The sequence below is a fragment of the Nanorana parkeri genome, unplaced genomic scaffold, assembly GCF_000935625.1.
Source record: "Nanorana parkeri isolate BGI_ZX_2015 unplaced genomic scaffold, ASM93562v1 scaffold227, whole genome shotgun sequence".
Classification (NCBI taxonomy): domain Eukaryota; kingdom Metazoa; phylum Chordata; class Amphibia; order Anura; family Dicroglossidae; genus Nanorana; species Nanorana parkeri.
This window is the reverse complement of record NW_017306495.1, coordinates 536,388-556,705: the sequence shown is the minus strand read 5'-3', so window position 1 is coordinate 556,705 and position 20,318 is coordinate 536,388. Positions and strand designations below refer to the sequence as shown.

The window sequence follows — 20,318 nt, the reverse complement described above, 5'->3', positions numbered from 1 at the left end:
TGTATCGTATATTATTGAACTACAAAGTGCAGAGCTGCCAAAAGGCAACCTAGAAAGGCCAGGTGGATGTCTGGGCAATCAGCTACAACTTTCATGCTCCTATAGTAAACCAGAGGAATAGAGCTGTTGGTCAAAGCTAAGCACCTGTCTGTCACTTCACAAAGGAGGAAGCACTTGTAGGAAGTTAGTGTCTCGGTTATGCAAGTACAGTCATTGCTAATGGTGCAGCTTCTCTTTGTTTATTGAAGTCCTCATCGATGTAAATTGAAGAGATAGGAAAGATGAGTTGAGGTGGGGGGCAGGTGAGCTGCTACCTTGCCTAGTTCTTTAATCAGTCTCATTGTAACGTTGAAGGCCAGCATCAGCTGAGCTTTGGGAGTTGACCCTGTTCTGATTCACCATGAACTGTGCCGGCAGTCAAGCATTGATGATCAGACAGATTACGATAGTCTGTTTGCAGTCTCTTTTTAGTCGTATAAAGATGTATTCTTTCTTTTCCAGACCAGTAACAGCTCTGAATTACACTCTACTGAGAAATGGTTCCATGGAAAGCTCGGGGCAGGCCGGGATGGGCGACATATTGCCGAACGCCTTTTGACAGATTACTGCATTGAGACCGGAGCTCCAGATGGTTCTTTCCTAGTGCGGGAAAGTGAGACCTTTGTAGGAGATTACACTCTGTCCTTTTGGTACGATCAGTCATTTTTTCTTTTTTTCTTTTTTAATCCTATATTTATGGGATGGCACAGTCATAACATTAGAGGCCAGGCTTGCTGTTGAGTAGAAGACTTACAAGTCAGACAATGGGGAGTACATACAGCCCCTATGCAATTAGTGTGGTGCAACAAAGTAACGACACTTAACATTTGCTACTGGTTTATTTAGCAGTTAAGGTAGTCATAAGGCCTTATAGAACCAGTTATGTTTGCTAAAGCACCATGTGTCGTAAAGTACTTGTCTACTGTAGCCTCTTTGCAGCCTCTTGTGTCTACATGCACTCCAACAATGGCTACATGGTATTTTCTGGGAAAGAAGGGGGAGGGCGGGGGTTTCCTGATGGTGACCACAATAAATGTCTGTCTAATGTGTTTTAAAACTTTCAATCGAAGTGTCTGTCTGAAGCTCATATGACAGAGTACAGGAGCACAGTTGGCAGACAGGAACGGAGCACTGTCACCTTCTAATAGTAAGTGCCTGGGAAAGGGCTTTTGAGACCGGATCACCATGTATTGTTTTAAATGTTGCATACTGTTTGAGGCATTGATCCACCTCAATTGTGTCACTGCACAGAGGAATGGGACTTATTAGGGGGGCCTTCAGATTCACTGGAGATGTTAGCAAATGCTGCTTTCTCTGACTTTTCTTTATAATTTTTGGTCTTCTAGGAGAAATGGAAAGGTCCAGCACTGTCGGATACACTCTAAGCAGGAGGCTGGGAGCGCCAAGTTCTTCCTTACAGATAATCTAGTGTTTGAGAGTCTCTATGCACTTATCACCCACTACCAGCAGATGCCGCTACGATGTAATGAGTTTGAGATGAGGTTGACTGAGCCCGTTCCACAGACCAATGCGCACGAAAGCAAAGAGTAAGTTCTGTTTAATATGCAGAGATGGAAGAGGATCTTTTGTCAGGCAACATTGTAGAGGGCAACTTGGAGTTTATTTTCTGTGGTCATTTTTGGTTCTTTACATCAACCCTAGGGTCATAGAATCTGTTTTGGGCACTCCAGAAATATGTTTTATGGTGGGTCATATCATTTTGGGGTCTACACATATATTACCAGTCTTACCTGCCAAAAGCTTTGTATTGTGTGTTACCTGTTTGCCTGAAGTTCAGCATTAAAATCCCAGATTAACCTCACAACAGTTTAGGTTTAACTTCAAAGGATGGACACCACTAATGTTATAGTAGTTGATCCTGTTCATCTGAATTGTTACCTTCTGCAGATGGTACCATGCCAACCTTACACGAGCCCAAGCAGAGCACATGCTGATGAGGGTACCGCGAGATGGAGCTTTCTTGGTACGCAAGAGGAATGAGCCCAACTCATTTGCCATATCGTTCAGGTGAGACTTGTACCGTTCCTCTCTTACTTCCATCCTGTGTTTGGAGAGTTGGCGCTGAGTTTGTACTGCCACTCAGCACTTTCCTCCTTGCTTTCTTATCTCCATATTCACGTTGCACTGTCCTGCCTTACCCTTTCCATGCATTTTATTCAGAGCGGAGGGGAAGATTAAGCATTGTCGAGTCCAGCAAGAAGGCCAGAGTGTTGTGCTTGGAAGCTCAGAGTTTGACAGCCTGGTGGATCTGATTAGCTATTATGAGAAGCATCCTTTATACCGTAAGATGAAGCTCAGGTATCCCATCAATGAGGAAACCCTGGACAAGATAGGTACAGCTGTAAGTAATCTGGATAAGTCCATTTTTTTATTGTATTTTTTTTTTTGCTGGTTTTCTAAGGTTAGTCAAATGACATGCGTCAAATGCTTTTGTTGTAGGAGCCGGACTATGGAGCGCTCTATGAGGGGAGGAGTCCTGGTTTCTATGTGGAACCCAATCCCATGCCTGCTATCAAGGTAATGGCTGACTGCAGTGTTGGCCAAAGGTCACACCTCGTCTGTAGCTGTCCGTCTCTCCTCTCTTCATTGATCCTTTGTCTTTTCCTTTCCTTTTACATCCTTCTTCCCTCCCAAATCTCACTCCTCCTGTGTCTCCCCAGTGCTCTGTCAAGGCCCTGTTTGATTATAAAGCTCAGCGAGAGGATGAACTCACATTCACCAAGAACGCCATTATCCAGAACGTGGAGAAGCAGGAGGGAGGATGGTAAGCATGAGACAACCACTAGGAAACACTTTATCAATTTTCTCAGATCTACCTCTTATTTCAGTAAGGTCTAAATGTTAACTGGATGACAACTAGTTTGTGTTTCAGCCACTTCCTGTCTATGTGCACTCACTCCAGCATCAGCTCTTTCTGAGAGTTGGCTTCTTCATGGTGGAACATGCCTGCACAATGTTTGGTGGCATGACCGATTTTGGTGTCCACCAGGGGTGTAGTAGGGAGACAATGCTCGAAAGACAGTTGCCTCCTTTATAAAAGGAAGTGCCTGAACAATTATCTTCATGTCAGGATCACAAGGTATTATTTATATTGATAGTTGCAGGTTCTTTACATTACATAATGTCTTAAAATGGCATTAACATGGTGTAGCTTATATGGGACTTTAGTAATACGAGGTTAGGTTTTCTTTTTTAGTGCTAGTGTACAGGAGCTTTTGTATGTGTGTGTTTCTTTCCATATGAGTCAATGGGAATGAAATAACAGCTTGACGCAGCTTAGAACAAGGTCCAATACATGTCAGAAGCGCCCGTGAAGAAAGGATGATGGAACTCGGAAGCATCTCAAATGCAAGATGTAAGCACCTGAAAAGATGCTGCATTGTACAGAAATACTTGATGGAATATTTCATAAAGTTATTATGGAGGATGCTATTTCTGAGCTGATTGGTAACCAAATTAGTCTGCTGACCCTCTGATTTCAATATATTGAGTGGCTTAGAACAAGTATGTAGAATGGGAAGGTTAGTGAACACATTATACGTGTGTGTCAGAAGTGATTGTGTGCATGGATGTGTTGTATTGGTTGTATTTAACCCCCTCTTCCCTCGCGCTTTTTTTCTCCTTTTCTCCCTCTTCACCTGAAGTTTCCCCCGTCAGCCCTCTACTAACACCTAGTCTTCTGTTCTCACCTTTACACTGTCAATCTAATAACTATGAACACTCCATGCTAACTACAACACATTGCTCAGAGATCATGAACTTCATACTTGTTCTGGGTCAGTGACGGGTATTGACCCAAGAGGGGCAGCATGACAGCCAAACAACTGATATGATATGCCAGGATTGGCGACCTCCCTGTTATGACAGGTATTCTTTAATAAGATAAAGACTAGGTTATGTATTATCTGCATCAACAATTACTTTTTGTTAATGTTTAGTAACGATCAGGTCATATATATGAACCCGTGGGGGGATTTCTCAAAACTCTGCATGGTAACCAATCGGCTTCTCTTTCATTTTCAAAGCTTAACTGAAGATGGAAGCTGGTTACTATGAGCAACTGTTCCAGGTTCTGTCTGCTCCAGTTTTGATAAATTCCCCCAATTAAACTTGTGTCATAGATGATTGTGTGCAGGGTTGTATTTTTTTTATGTCTTAAGTTGTCACCTAACAAGGTAGTAATTGGTAGTTATTTCATTTTATAAACCAATGTGTGTTCACTGAAGATGATGTTTACTTGAGACTGTAGACCTTTTCCCAGAATAGGCTAGGTGGAAGTTCTGAACTCTCTTTATAGGTGGTTAACCAAGAACAGGTGTGCAGATCTTAACTGCAGTGTTAAGAAACGGCCAGCAGAGGGTGAAGGTTCAAATCTACTCCTTACACTCTGATGCATAGGCAGTATGGAATGTCATTGTATCATTCATGCAGAGAGAAGGGAAGAATTTTCATAGGTGAAATTGCCCATTGTTGGGTAAATATATATAATCCTAGGTCATGGGCGAACCCTGTAATAGTTTATTATTTTGTAAAATAAAAATTGCATGTTTTCTGTATATATGTATATATTCGTGTAATAAATATATATAAAAATTATATATACTGTACATATGCTCCTCGGGTTGCAATAGATCGACTTAAGATCTTTCACATTTACGATGGAGTTTACTGTATAGTACTGTACACTAAACTCCCACTTATTCGGCACCCATGAACCATTAGGTGCTAGATAACTGTAGTTTGTGGTTGCTTGAGAGGTAATCATAACTCTCAAGCAACCAGCCCTGTGGCGCTCCACTTCCCCCTTCACCAGCCGGCTAGCTTCCACAGCCAGCAGATGTATGTAAACAGCCGGGATCAATAGCAAGACAGCTAATTGCAATAGCCAATAGCAGGCTAGCTATTGCACCCGCCCACTGAGCTGAGGAGCAGACAGGAGGGAGAACTTTCTCTCCCAGGTCCACTCCTCCTCTTGGTGGGCGGGGTTTTAAGTGGGCCTGCTGTTGGCTATTGCAATTTGAAATGGCCAATAGCAGTCTTGCTGTTGATCCCCATTGTGTACTGTCTGCTGCCGACCGCAGTAGTACAGTACACAAAAGTGTACTCAGTACTCAGCTCTGCCTTAAATCTCACACTGCAGACGTGCAGCTTTGAGGCTGTAGGCACAGGAGGAATATAAGACTATGGGTACCTTTTTAGGGTATGGCTAAGGCAAAAACGTGTCCGATAACAGCAAATTTTCATTTAAGCTCAGTTCCGGTGTAAAAAAAAAAAAAAAGTTATAAAAGTAAAAAAAATCCCAAACAAGAAAAACACTACAGTTTGTACAGTAAGTACCTATAAAAAGGTGCCTGCACGTTCGGACTTCCTGTAGAGCAATGAAAACTGGGACACTCGTCTAAATAAATGAGTTTCTGTGGATGGCCACTCCTCCTGCACATTAGTGACCCCATACCACCCCTGATGATCTCTCTAACCAATAAATCACAAGGAGGTATTAGATCCAATTCACACCTAGGCGACAGCGTTTTTGCGCGTTTCTACAAGCGTACATTAAAAGAGAACTATGGGGTGTTTTCCTCATAGTTCTCTTTAGGGTTACAGGAGGACCTATACTAACATCCTCCCGACATATACCGGGACCCAATGCTCAGTATATAGCTAGCTATTGCCCGCGATATACTGAGAGCGCTGCAGCCAGGACAGATCCCGAAAATACTGTCTGGATCCACCCAGCTGTGTGAGTAACAGCTGGCTCTGTCTATCGAGAGGCAGAGTCAGCTGTGCCCGCCCCCTCCCCCGTCCGTTCCTCCACTCAGCACTGGAGGATCAGAGAGGGGAGGGTGGAATCCTTGTGGATGTGCATGTTTCTGCTCACTTCCCGATTGATAGAGCTGACAGATTCTTTGTCACACAGGTCGGCTCTATCTATGAGCATGAGCGGAAATCACTCACCTCATAGTTCTCCTTCATGTCGTGCATTTTTATGAGCAGATTGTTACACATTGATGTCAATGACAAAAACCCGCTCAAAACATTTGTATGAATGCGCAAAACCTACCGCAAAGCGCGTTTTTAAGCGTTTCCTATTGACTTTATGGGGACAAAACGAGCTGTAATCTGCCAACAGCGACAGGCGTTTTGCTTATTGCAAAAAAAACGCTCAGGTGTGAACAGGAGCCATAAGAATGAATGAGATTTTTCGGAGGAAGCATTTTGTCAATCTGAATCAGCTGCGACAATACGCTCTGTGTGAACCAGGCCTTAGGCCAAATCTGGTGACCACAGTAGTTGGTCACTATTTGTCTATTAAAGCCAATCTTCAGGCCGAGATGTCTACACTATTACATGGTACAGCAGACAAAGAAACAATTTGCTTGCTTCCATAGAATAGGAGACTACAGCTGTGACAATGAATTCATAATTGTTTTCTTATATGGGCTCGTAGATTAAATTTTCAATCGGGAAATACGTGTAAGGCCAGGAAATTGTATCGCCATAAGAACAGAAGTTCATATCTCTGCAATACAGAAACCAGGAGGAGGTAAAACCCAGAGCCCTGCTAACATTTCAAGGGTTTTGCTAGATTACTGCATTAGGATTATATAAGAAGAGATCTGAATATTCTTCACTGTATTCAGAAAAATGTAAAGACTTAAAAAATTACATGAGATCTATGCGACTTCAGATCTATCCAAAGGCTTAAAGTACCGCATTTTTCGCTCCATAAGCTCCTAGACCGTGGCGCTGTAATCACTGAGACCGTGGCGCTGTAATCACAGCGCCACCTGTCACTAACTATATGCTGATTCACATAGCATAAGCGGAAAAAAAAATTTAATTGCTGCTCCCATTTTTACCTACCTAGCGTTTCCCCTCTATGTAATGTTAAGGAGTTAAGGTTTACCATAATTAACTGTCTGTACTGTGCTGGCAGATCTTATCAGTTGTAAACTAGATGAGAAGCAGCACACGGCCTGTCCTAACAAAGATCGCATGGTAATACACTTTCAAAGAAGAATGCTCCCTCAATCTGTCCCCTGAATGGACATTGCCAGCTATTCTGAATCGAAGTTGCCTGTAGTGCCCTGTGTAAAAAAAAATATGCCCCAAACAAATAGAAATGTAAGAAATATTTTTAGATATGGGGTGTGAATGAGAACACCGATATATAATGGGGGGTTCTGACATTTGACTGCAAAAGTGGAAATACACTTGAAGGCCTCATTCACACAGCGTAGAGTTGGGCCGTACAGATCCGTGCGGCTTGCATTCCCGGGTAGGACAGGTGCTGCATGTGCTTGTACGCAGCAGCCTATTCTTCTTTATGGTAGGCTGCAGCCATACGCTCACCCGAGCGGCACATCCGTGCGGGTGTGTGTCTATACTGGGACGCAGACAGGATGGATCCTGTCTGCGCCCGGGCACCGACACCCAAACCCGCACGGATGTGCAGTTCGGGTGAGCGTATGATGACGTATGGCCGCGTCCTCTAAAAGGGAAGAACAGGCTGCTCCGTACAATCACACGCAGCACCTGTCCCTCACGGGAACGGCCCGATACGGCCGTGCACACCGCATGGATCTGTACGGGCCGACACTTAGCAGTGTGAATGAGGCCAGAAAGAGAATGAGACTTACATTGTGTAAACGCCCGGGGGCCTGATGGTTTACAACTCATAATCATGGAGAAATTGGTATCATTACATTAAGGTTTATAATGGCATCTCTTAACCTTTGTTATTCCCTGTACAGTCATATGAAGCACATATCTCACTATTCCCCAAGCAGAAATAAGGACGAACACATTGTAACAACTATAGACCCCTCAAACATTGGATGTTGAATTATTTGCAAAGATGATATCCTAACTTCCTGACCGTGACTCGGAATTCTATGTAAAGCAAACATTGTCATCCGTTCATCGATCTTCCCTCTGCATTGTGATCCCGGAAGAACTCTGCACTGAGCACTTTAGGGTGCACAGCGGTCAGATCAGGAAAGAAGCAAGTCGAGTACTGTCTGTACACAAACTGCTTGGAAGCCATGCAGGGGAGTCCTCAGGGGTCACAATAAAGAGGACTGGTGGCACTGAATGTACTATCATAAAAGGGGCTGGTCTGCCCCCCTTTTGATAGTAGGAAAGGGAAAACATTTTAAAATAATAAAAATTGAAAAACACATTTTGAAAGGACCCGCCCCCATGCACGTACATAAAACAGACGGGATAACACAAATCGGTAGCGCGGCACATGCTGAAGTGAGAGGAATCATTATCAGGCCATTATTTAGGGTTAATTCTAAACTGATGAGCTGTTAGGGTTTTTTTTTTCTTTAATAAAATTCTTGTTAGTTTTAAGATAAAGATAATGGGGGGAATTTATCAAAACTGGAGCAGACAAAATCTGGAGCAGTTGCCCATAGTAACCAATGAGCGTCTCTCTTCGGTTTGTTCAGTTAAGATTTGAAAACAAAAGAGAGAAGCTGATTGGTTGCACAGCTGCTCCAGTTTTGATAAATCACCCTCAAAGAGTACTAAAGAGTGGGTAGAGACACTACAATAGGTTCAAATAAGACGAGCATGCATGTAATAAGACAAGAAGTCACATTAGCATTAACGTCGTAAATCATCACGTATATAAAGTCCAGAGTTGCCCATTACGTATAGGTCCGCAGCGTGCCGCAAGGATAGAGAGAGGCGAGTGTTATGTTAGTGTAGCAATGCGTTGTAGTTAGTATGGAGTGTTCATCGTTATTAGACAGTTGAAAGGGGAAATTAAAAGATTTAATGGTATTTAAATCAATTTAGAGGAATCATGTAAGATAGCAGGTCATTTTTTTCATGAATCATAGTTTGCGGTACAAGTTGTTTTTTAGCAGCATCTATCTTAAGTAATGATTTTTAGCCGTTTCGCAGGCGCATGCAATTTTAAGGCTCGGTAGTATATGATTGAGAATGAGATTATATATTATATATAAAATTAAAAAAACACATATTTACATACATACACTATTCTATGCTATTCATTCTTATATTTATGTTGCGTATATTTATGTCCGGTCTCACCGGATTTGGAGTGAGATTTAGTGATATCACTATGGGGTTGCTCACTGTTCTCCTTGCTGGTGACTGACACATGGAAGCAAAGCTCTGCCTCAACTAAGATGGCTGCCCCCACACATGGGCACAGTGCAGAGCAAGGAATGGTAAGTTAAAATTAAAAAAAAGCATGTACAGGGAGACCACAGCCAATACTGGTGACTAGTTCTTTGCCCTCTGCCTGCCTTTTTTTTTTTTGCTTCCAGAGTATACTTCCTCTTTAAAGCTAGTATTCCGTTTATACACTTTTATTCTGTAGGTGGCGAGGTGACTATGGGGGCAAAAAGCAGATGTGGTTCCCATCCAACTATGCGGAGGAGATATTCAACCCTCCGGAGCCAGAGCCTGAGCATCCAGTGAGTACAGCTTTTTTTTAAATTGGTAATTTTAGCACATTTAGACATTGGGATGGAGGAATTAAGAGGAAATCTTGGTTCAGTCCATAGACCTGCACTACAAATGGGTACACTGTCTTTGTAGGTTTTCCTAGTATTGGTTTTTCACGACAGGTATTCAGCAAAGACATAGACGGCACAGAGGGCAATTAAATAGTAAAACTGTGACTCTGTATGTGAATTGGAATTTCCATATATATTAAACAATATGAACATCGCTTTGGAAGTTTTACATTTTGTCCATTAAAGTAAACCTGTCCTGAAAGAGGAGGATGCTGTTGTTGGCCGGCTTTTTTAAATGCTAGTCACCTCCTTGTTCTGACCCAGCAACTTCCATACTTCTGACCCAGATGGATAGAGAGGGAGAGATGCATGAATGCATAGAGAGGGAGTGATGCATGGCTGGATGGATGCATAGAGAGGGAGGGATGGACAGAGAGGGAGGGATGGATGCATGGATAGAGAGATGCATGGAGAGATGGCTGGATAGAGAGATGTATGGATGGATGCATAGAGAGGGAGCGATGGATGCATAGCGAGGGAGAGATGGATGGATAGAGAGGGAGAGATGGATGGATAGAGAGGGAGAGATGGATGGATAGAGAGGGAGAGATGGATGCATAGAGAGGGAGCGATGGATGCATAGAGAGGGAGCGATGGGTGCATAGAGAGGGAGCGATGGATGCATAGAGAGGGAGCGATGGATGCATAGAGAGGGAGCGATGGATGCATAGAGAGGGAGCGATGGATGCATAGAGAGGGAGCGATGGATAGAGAGATGTATGGAGAGTGTGATAGAAATGATTAGTATCTTTTTTTTCTGCATGTTTAACTCGCTCTTCTTCCACAGCATCTGGATGAGAACAGTCCTCTTGGAGACCTACTGGGAGGAGTACTGGACGTGCCTTCTTGTCAAATTGGTAAAAATACCTCAGTATAATAGGGAGATGTGGGTCTTAGTGGTGTAGGGACAAAACCTAATACATAAACTACAACAGTAATGATGATGTAGAAAATGGAAGCTAGAATTTGGCTTTTATCTGTAGAAGACGGAGAATGATGAACCCTGATTGGTGGTATGGGTTACTGCTGCTTTCCTATTGCTGTAGGAAATAAAGCAGATAAAAGACATCACTTGTGTATTACCCGAATCATAGATGATGTGCATTTTATGTATACAGGGTTTAAAGAACTGACGAATGTGTTTCTAAATGAACAAAATAGAGCTGACTATTAATAGTGATGAGAAATAATACTGTTGATCCAGGGGTATCCAAGTGATGCTTCCTAGAGGTCTGACTACCACCCCCCGATGAGTCAGTTTTTTTTTTTAAATCGGCAGGGAGCATGAGCTTTGCTGATTTTTGCAGCGATCGGTCTGACTTGTCGGGACATCAGACTTCTACAGAGAGACTGTTGCTTCTCACTGAGATCAAAAGGTCCCACTCTGCAGTTAATCGCCTTTTTAATTCAGGCCGGGAGTTTTGAAAGAATAGAAATTATAAGACATTAATCACCTTTTTTTTTTTTTGTTACATCAGGAATCTGTTTAGAAGACTTGAACTGAAAGTTCAATTGGACTTTAAAGTAAAACCCTGACTTGTTTAGAGAGTCTCTGAGTGCATGTGGTGGGGGGATCTTGCATTTAATGACTTCATTCTGTTTCCCTAGCTATTCGACACGAGGGTCTGTACAATCGTCCTTATGTCTTCTCTATCAATGTCCCATCTGTGACAAGATACCCGCTTGATGTGGCAGCTGACTCTGCCGAAGATATGCACGACTGGGTGAGGAAGATCAGAGAGGCAGCCCAGACAGCAGATGCTCGGGTAAGTTGAGACCACGCATCCCTGTCCCCCATGATGGTTGGCTGACCTACGTTACTGGAGGCCATTGGGTGATTGTAGTATTCTGTCGGAGGAGCAGTGTTGTGTGAAGACTGAGGTTCAGATTTCACAGCGTCACCAATGTTTGCAGTAGGGAGGTTTATTAGTTTAGCGCCTGTGTTTTATTAATTTCCTTTTCACGCCTGTGTTTTTATTAGCTCACCGAGGGCAAAATAATGGAGCGCAGGAAGAAAATTGCCCTGGAGCTCTCCGAACTTGTCATTTACTGCCGACCTGTGCCATTTGATGAAGAAAGTAAGTGATTTTTATTTTGATTTATCCGATACGTAACGTGATTATGTTGCAAGCCAATATTTTACAATCTGTTTTTATGAAGGCATTCCTTTGTAATAACATGAAGGCTTTGCCTGGTTTATACTTTCAGGTCAGGAATATGTGGTCTTAATGTAACCACTACACTCATTGTACATTAAATATTTAGAAGGCAAAGCCACACAACACATCAAAATGTAACCTATCAGCATGGTTACTTTAAGGACTCCAGGGGAAAATGTTATCAACCCTTGAAGTGAGGCTACTCCTGCACTGCAAGGGTTAACTGCTCATTATTGTCTAGGTGCTAAAAAAGTTAGACTCCCGGAACTGCCAGCCGACTCCCCGAAGTGCCAGTGGCTTCTCTGGTCACTGAAGAGTGTTTCCTCCACCGCTGCACAGATGGAATGGAACATTGATGGCTCTTGTTCTTTCCTAGAGATCGGCACAGAGCGGGCATGCTATCGGGACATGTCGTCCTTCCCCGAGACCAAAGCTGAGAAGTATGTCAACAAGCAAAAGGGCAAAAGGTTTTTGCAATACAACCGGCGCCAGCTGTCCCGCATCTACCCTAAAGGCCAGCGCTTGGATTCCTCTAACTACGACCCCATGCCCATGTGGATTTGCGGCAGCCAGCTGGTGGCCCTCAACTTCCAGACTCCAGGTACGTTTTTCACTTTTAGTGGATTCTCTGTGTGGATATGTGAAATATTCACTTACTACTGATGGGTAGGCTGAAAAGGGGAGTCTGATCTGCAATGGGTGTAGAGGTGGTGGGAAAGGTCATCACAATTAAGTTCCCGCAGTGAAGACGCAGCAAGCAGAGAGGACTTAAGCTTGCCCTGCCCCACACAAAGCATAAAATAGATTTTGATCAGAGTTGCTCTCCAAAGGCTTGGAGACACTGATATTCAGTTGTCTGCACACTGGTTTCCATTGAGGTCTAGCTTTCAGCGATCACTGACCACAACTAATGTATATGGCTCCTATTTCATGGAGGATGTTCCTTAGTTTGATTTGCTGCACTACAGCACCACAGTGGGAGCCGCCTTTCACTGGTGGCTTTATTAAAATGGCCAGTCCACTCTCTAAAGTAAGATCCTTACAAGAGGATCCTACACACCTAGGATTTTGTACATTTTATATTATGGTGCATATAATGAGAGGAGCTGGGATTCACAAAGGTGGGCAGGGAACATCCAAAACTCCCAGGTGAACGGGAACAGAGCCAGGGTTTGTGGCAGTGAGAGCTCAATATCCAAAACCTAGAAGAAATCAAGAGGTGAACTAGCCCATGAGTCTCCTTCTATTACTAAACTGATCACATTATGGGTTGAATGACTCTAATGTGCAGAGATCAATAGTTTCTGCTATAATTCCTTTTTTCCATCTCTCCTCTAAAATCATAACTGCGCAAAGGTGTCAGATCCCGGCGGATCATCTGGCCAGGGGAACAGCAAATTGAGCACTGGTTGTTTTCCATCTGCTTGGGCAGAGGAGACATGAGAGGTCTAATAGACTAAATGCTATTACGTGTAAGGGGGGGGGGGGTTCAGCCCCTTGTGATGGCAATAAAGTTAGTTTTAAAAAAGTTCTTAAAAATTAAAGCAGCCCCCCTCCACGCACACACACACACACTTGCAAGCATAAAGTGTCCACCCATGTGTAAACAATGACATATTGGGCATTGCCTTAAAGGTTTTCAAAGCGTCGCCTATTGACAGCTTTAAGGTTTGATGTATTTGGTATCTAATTTATTTACATTTTTTATAATAGTTTTGAATAGACCGTTGTACAAATATAATGCAATATAAAAATGCAGTGTTCATCACTTTGTTCTACAGGCCCTCTACTTTCAGACTGTTTAATATTTTGGGGGTTTTAAGCAATTATTGAGCCAAAAATGCAAATTTGAACATGCTTGGCTTGGCAGTGAAGGTGTTAAAGCTAGCAGCATAACTTTTGCTGTGGTTTATCATATCCCATAAGAGTATTCCTTTCTGCTTCAGATAAGCCCATGCAGATGAACCAGGCCCTGTTCCATTCGGGAGGTCGCTGCGGTTACGTCCTGCAGCCGAACTGTATGCGGGATGATGCATTTGACCCGTTCGACAAGTGTTGCCTTCGTGCATCGGATCCGGTTATTATCTGTGTCGAGGTAAGGACCAAAATAAGAGTTGCTGGGGATTCTCCTATGGAAGTGCAGCTCTTAACCGTGACATCCTGCCCAAATTGAAGGAGGCAATGCCCATAAGAGCTGAAGTGCAGTACTTTCCGGCACCTGAGGGTGGCTGAACCTTGTGTCATGAGGTTATTTTAGTAAAAAGTGATAGTCGAATGCCATATTGACACCTAGTTATTACATGTACGTTGTATCGCACACAATCTCGCATCAGTGTAGTGTGGCACCCAGGTGCAAATTGCCATTGCTTGTGTGTTGCATTGCACCACATTGCCATGCGATGTGGTGCAATGCAATTTAAAAGAAGGTGCTTGCACTTCTAGTGTGCTTTAACTTTTGGTAGGCAGCCTATTCATTTGAATAGGCTGCCTATCACAGTGCACCACAAGCACTATGGCAGAGGTGTGAATGAGGGCATGGCCACAAATGTCAAGAGGATAGAAAGTGAGAAACATGTTGTCACCGTACATTTGTGAGGCTTGGCCTATGGGTGCCATTATAGAAATGCTATTCATGGTATTGCTTACACAAGAACAGACCGCTGTGTATACATTGTTGCTCTTTGTTTAATGTGAGCCGGTTAACAGTATCTGTTTTATGTTTGCAGATTCTGGGTGCCAGGCATCTGCCTAAGAACGGTAGAGGTGTTGTGTGCCCATTTGTGGAGGTGGAAATCTGTGGAGCTGAATATGACAATGCCAAGGCCAAAACCGAATTTGTAGGTGAGCCTCGGGCTTTCTGGGGGGGTACAAGTGCCACTCGGTACACACATTGCATTTTAGGTCTTTTGGTTTTCGGTATTCCATTCTACAAGAATGATATCTCTGCTATATATAGAACTGTACAGGATTCTTTTGGGATCTGTGTTTAGGTGGAGCTGCAGATTGGCTGTCACTGCTTGAACATCACTCTGACAGAGTAGCTGTTGCCTCCGAGAGCTGGAGCCACTGATATGACGCATGCGTTTAACTAACTGGGGTTTAGGTTTATGAACGTGGTAGGGGGTAGAAAATCTATAAGTTCTCAATCCTAATTTAAGTCTGCTTTAAAGACATTACCAGAAGAAGAATCTAACTACCATTGTAATATTATTAACATTATATATTTTACTCCGGTCTTTCCTTTTTTTTTTCTTTCTCTCTCTCTCTCCCTCCCTCCCCCCCCCCTTCCTTTTTTTTTTTTCTTTCTCTCTCTCTCTCCCTCCCTCCCCCCCCCCTTCCTTTTTTTTTTTTCTTTCTCTCTCTCTCTCCCTCCCTCCCCCCCCCCTTCCTTTTTTTTTTTTCTTTCTCTCTCTCTCTCCCTCCCTCCCCCCCCCCTTCCTTTTTTTTTTTTCTTTCTCTCTCTCTCTCCCTCCCTCCCCCCCCCCTTCCTTTTTTTTTTTTCTTTCTCTCTCTCTCTCCCTCCCTCCCCCCCCCCTTCCTTTTTTTTTTTTCTTTCTCTCTCTCTCTCCCTCCCTCCCCCCCCCCTTCCTTTTTTTTTTTTCTTTCTCTCTCTCTCTCCCTCCCTCCCCCCCCCCTTCCTTTTTTTTTTTTCTTTCTCTCTCTCTCTCCCTCCCTCCCCCCCCCCTTCCTTTTTTTTTTTTCTTTCTCTCTCTCTCTCCCTCCCTCCCCCCCCCCTTCCTTTTTTTTTTTTCTTTCTCTCTCTCTCTCCCTCCCTCCCCCCCCCCTTCCTTTTTTTTTTTTCTTTCTCTCTCTCTCTCCCTCCCTCCCCCCCCCCTTCCTTTTTTTTTTTTCTTTCTCTCTCTCTCTCCCTCCCTCCCCCCCCCCTTCCTTTTTTTTTTTTCTTTCTCTCTCTCTCTCCCTCCCTCCCCCCCCCCTTCCTTTTTTTTTTTTCTTTCTCTCTCTCTCTCCCTCCCTCCCCCCCCCCTTCCTTTTTTTTTTTTCTTTCTCTCTCTCTCTCCCTCCCTCCCCCCCCCCTTCCTTTTTTTTTTTTCTTTCTCTCTCTCTCTCCCTCCCTCCCCCCCCCCTTCCTTTTTTTTTTTTCTTTCTCTCTCTCTCTCCCTCCCTCCCCCCCCCCTTCCTTTTTTTTTTTTCTTTCTCTCTCTCTCTCCCTCCCTCCCCCCCCCCTTCCTTTTTTTTTTTTCTTTCTCTCTCTCTCTCCCTCCCTCCCCCCCCCCTTCCTTTTTTTTTTTTCTTTCTCTCTCTCTCTCCCTCCCTCCCCCCCCCCTTCCTTTTTTTTTTTTCTTTCTCTCTCTCTCTCCCTCCCTCCCCCCCCCCTTCCTTTTTTTTTTTTCTTTCTCTCTCTCTCTCCCTCCCTCCCCCCCCCCTTCCTTTTTTTTTTTTCTTTCTCTCTCTCTCTCCCTCCCTCCCCCCCCCCTTCCTTTTTTTTTTTTCTTTCTCTCTCTCTCTCCCTCCCTCCCCCCCCCCTTCCTTTTTTTTTTTTCTTTCTCTCTCTCTCTCCCTCCCTCCCCCCCCCCTTCCTTTTTTTTTTTTCTTTCTCTCTCTCTCTCCCTCCCTCCCCCCCCCCTTCCTTTTTTTTTTTTCTTTCTCTCTCTCTCTCCCTCCCTCCCCCCCCCCTTCCTTTTTTTTTTTTCTTTCTCTCTCTCTCTCCCTCCCTCCCCCCCCCCTTCCTTTTTTTTTTTTCTTTCTCTCTCTCTCTCCCTCCCTCCCCCCCCCCTTCCTTTTTTTTTTTTCTTTCTCTCTCTCTCTCCCTCCCTCCCCCCCCCCTTCCTTTTTTTTTTTTCTTTCTCTCTCTCTCTCCCTCCCTCCCCCCCCCCTTCCTTTTTTTTTTTTCTTTCTCTCTCTCTCTCCCTCCCTCCCCCCCCCCTTCCTTTTTTTTTTTTCTTTCTCTCTCTCTCTCCCTCCCTCCCCCCCCCCTTCCTTTTTTTTTTTTCTTTCTCTCTCTCTCTCCCTCCCTCCCCCCCCCCTTCCTTTTTTTTTTTTCTTTCTCTCTCTCTCTCCCTCCCTCCCCCCCCCCTTCCTTTTTTTTTTTTCTTTCTCTCTCTCTCTCCCTCCCTCCCCCCCCCCTTCCTTTTTTTTTTTTCTTTCTCTCTCTCTCTCCCTCCCTCCCCCCCCCCTTCCTTTTTTTTTTTTCTTTCTCTCTCTCTCTCCCTCCCTCCCCCCCCCCTTCCTTTTTTTTTTTTCTTTCTCTCTCTCTCTCCCTCCCTCCCCCCCCCCTTCCTTTTTTTTTTTTCTTTCTCTCTCTCTCTCCCTCCCTCCCCCCCCCCTTCCTTTTTTTTTTTTCTTTCTCTCTCTCTCTCCCTCCCTCCCCCCCCCCTTCCTTTTTTTTTTTTCTTTCTCTCTCTCTCTCCCTCCCTCCCCCCCCCCTTCCTTTTTTTTTTTTCTTTCTCTCTCTCTCTCCCTCCCTCCCCCCCCCCTTCCTTTTTTTTTTTTCTTTCTCTCTCTCTCTCCCTCCCTCCCCCCCCCCTTCCTTTTTTTTTTTTCTTTCTCTCTCTCTCTCCCTCCCTCCCCCCCCCCTTCCTTTTTTTTTTTTCTTTCTCTCTCTCTCTCCCTCCCTCCCCCCCCCCTTCCTTTTTTTTTTTTCTTTCTCTCTCTCTCTCCCTCCCTCCCCCCCCCCTTCCTTTTTTTTTTTTCTTTCTCTCTCTCTCTCCCTCCCTCCCCCCCCCCTTCCTTTTTTTTTTTTCTTTCTCTCTCTCTCTCCCTCCCTCCCCCCCCCCTTCCTTTTTTTTTTTTCTTTCTCTCTCTCTCTCCCTCCCTCCCCCCCCCCTTCCTTTTTTTTTTTTCTTTCTCTCTCTCTCTCCCTCCCTCCCCCCCCCCTTCCTTTTTTTTTTTTCTTTCTCTCTCTCTCTCCCTCCCTCCCCCCCCCCTTCCTTTTTTTTTTTTCTTTCTCTCTCTCTCTCCCTCCCCACTTCCAATTCCTATGTGCCTTGTTCATGTGGATGTGCTATATATGAAAAATATACATGTGAGCCCAAATAGGGAGTCTTTCCAATAAATGCAATAACTATCTCTATTTTGAACACTGACAGTTGATAATGGCTTGAACCCGGTTTGGCCCCAGAAGACCTTTCAGTTTCTTATTTCCAACCCCGAGCTTGCCTTCTTGAGGTTTGTGGTCTATGAGGAGGACATGTTCAGCGATCAGAACTTTTTAGCTCAGGCGTCCTTCATGGTTCGCGGCCTAAAAACAGGTACAGTGGAGAGAAGTCGTGGGGGGCTTTGTACATGTGAATTTCTTCATAACATCACCTGAAAGTCATGTCTGTATTTTTCAGGATACAGATCAGTTCCTCTAAAGAATAACTACAGCGAAGACTTGGAGCTGGCATCCCTTCTCATACGCTTAGACATCTACTCCAGCAAGGTGAACAACCTTAATGGCTGTGCAGTTTATCATTTTTAGGACAAAGATGGGCCCAGTTATTTGACCCCTACCATTTAGTAGTGTGATTTATGCCGTGGAGGTAGACTATCCTTGGTTCCTTCAGTGACCATGTCCTTGGTTCCTTTAGTGACCATGGCTATAGTGTATTATGGATGTGCCTAAGAGGCTTCACACTTTATCCAAAGCCACCTCCTTCCCGATACCAACCATAAAGAGGACGTTGCATCAGAGTGCAAGGCTAGCATAACTTGTAGACCACCTTCGCCCCCAATTTTCACTTTGGATAGATTTCCTCACCTCCAGCTGTGCCTTGAGGACAGAGTGTAGGAAAGTCTAACACATGGCACACAGATGGCAAAAAAAGGATTTCCTGTGTAGATGAAGAGATAGCAGTGCTTGTTCACACTCAACTGGACTTGTTCTGTAATGTTGAAGACATTTTGTAGCTTCTCCAATTGTACAAGAACAGTATGGGAGGTGTGACAGTTTCCATGGGGAAGGGATTAAGGTGTCAGTGCCGCCATGACCTGGATAAATGAGAATTTTCACAGAAGGGGTAAAGGATATTTTGTAGTGCTAATCGGCAATCAGTGAAAATCAGTTATTAGATTTCTGATTGGTTGGTATGGGTCAGTGTATGTTGCACATTGTGATTGCCAGTGTAGATTCACGTAGACCCAGATTTTGCTTGTAGAAACAATACTGTCTTCTTAAAATGCAGCAAGAGAATGGTGAAATGAATGGTGCAGCAGCGCCCAGAGAGCGGATTAGTGACCCCTCAGCTGGTCGATTACGTGATGGAGTAGGAGACTCTCGATGCCCCGCACATCAGCTAGATGAATTCCGAATCTCACAAGAACTGGCGGATCCTTTAGAGAGAGAGAGAAGGTAAGACCAGGGCATGCACCCATATACATCCCAAATAGTGTATCTTATTAGGGTTAAGGTATGCACAGCTCAGTGTACATTCTCAATAAGAAAGAGATCGGGTAGGTAAGATATAGAGATATAGTATGTCCCTCCTGCAAGGAAAAGTTACAGTAAACATAGAGGATGAATTACTCCACAGTGCCTGCAGGAGGTCAGCGGGGAGCTTGTTTTACAGCTTATTTATTGCACTGGTTCCTCTGCTCTTCCCTTTCAGCATTGACTCGGCAGCCTTTCAGAATGTGTACAGGCTGCATCTAGAGCAAGTCGCAGATACTTGCAGACAAGACCAGACCCTTGAAAAAAATGCTATAATTGCCCGTCCTTTCAGCACTGGGCTCAATTCACAAACCTGGATATTTTTTAACACTACTAGAGCGCAACACCCCAGCACTGTGCTTCAGTCAAGAACACTGCTCAGAGAGTTGGACTGCTGGAGATCTGGGATCCATTGCACTCAGTCTGGGTTTCCAGCATGTTGCCAGTACGAGGCAGCTCCATATTGTAGTATAGCACTTGCACACATTAAAAAAACAAGATATTTTTGATGCAGCCTAACTTCATATCATTAATAAAGGATGTATACAAAACTGGGCTTTAAGAAGTGAAGACCTGTATGTAATGGGCAGGGCCAGTGTTAGGTCACTAGAAGGGTAAAATACCACAGCTTACAGAACAGGTAAAATAAACATTTGTAAACTGAGATTTATAGGATATAACCCAGGGGTGGGAACTGCAGCTGTTGTAAAACTCAAACTCTCATCATCCATCTGCCTCTGGGAGTCATGTCTGTGACTGTCAGGGTCTTGCAATGCCTCATGGGATTTGTAGTTGGACCACAGTTTGCCTGTTCTAAGCTGTGGTATTGAAGAGCGAAGTAAAGAGAAAAGCAGCTTTGTGAGCAGAGCCCTCTGTACCAAAGATTCCATTACTCCTAACATTGTATTTACTGTTTCACTTGTAAGATTTGCAGGCAATCGAGTATTCGGTCTCACCCGGCTGCTCTGTGCAATATCTGTCATTCCTTTGGTTTGAGAGAGCAAATATTGACGCATCAAATATTTACAACCATCCCTTCTATTGTTGCAGGATGCCACGGAAGACGCGCCTTAGTGGAGATAACAGGTTGTAGGCTGGTGGTGAACGGGATGTTAATGTTTATGGAGGTCAGCAAGGCTTTCCATGGACAGAATCCGGATTCTGTCTACGCTT

The 20,318-nt window shown here is 44.1% G+C and overlaps 1 protein-coding gene across 1 annotated transcript in view; it reads left to right on the top strand.

Moving 5' to 3' along the window:
* The window catches only part of PLCG1 (phospholipase C gamma 1), a 74,707-nt gene extending 54,395 nt beyond the window's left edge, over positions 1 to 20,312 (top strand). The window contains exons 16-32 of the mRNA XM_018556187.1: positions 502 to 689; positions 1,386 to 1,586; positions 1,948 to 2,067; positions 2,221 to 2,401; positions 2,500 to 2,577; positions 2,721 to 2,824; positions 9,419 to 9,515; positions 10,405 to 10,474; positions 11,226 to 11,383; positions 11,599 to 11,695; positions 12,153 to 12,377; positions 13,723 to 13,871; positions 14,503 to 14,617; positions 17,824 to 17,985; positions 18,070 to 18,158; positions 18,901 to 19,067; positions 20,196 to 20,312. Coding sequence (XP_018411689.1) covers positions 502 to 689; positions 1,386 to 1,586; positions 1,948 to 2,067; positions 2,221 to 2,401; positions 2,500 to 2,577; positions 2,721 to 2,824; positions 9,419 to 9,515; positions 10,405 to 10,474; positions 11,226 to 11,383; positions 11,599 to 11,695; positions 12,153 to 12,377; positions 13,723 to 13,871; positions 14,503 to 14,617; positions 17,824 to 17,985; positions 18,070 to 18,158; positions 18,901 to 19,067; positions 20,196 to 20,238 — 2,244 coding nt within the window. The 3' untranslated portion in view covers positions 20,239 to 20,312. The remainder of the gene's footprint in view (positions 1 to 501; positions 690 to 1,385; positions 1,587 to 1,947; positions 2,068 to 2,220; positions 2,402 to 2,499; positions 2,578 to 2,720; positions 2,825 to 9,418; positions 9,516 to 10,404; positions 10,475 to 11,225; positions 11,384 to 11,598; positions 11,696 to 12,152; positions 12,378 to 13,722; positions 13,872 to 14,502; positions 14,618 to 17,823; positions 17,986 to 18,069; positions 18,159 to 18,900; positions 19,068 to 20,195) is intronic.
* Positions 20,313 to 20,318: the final 6 nt, after the last annotated feature.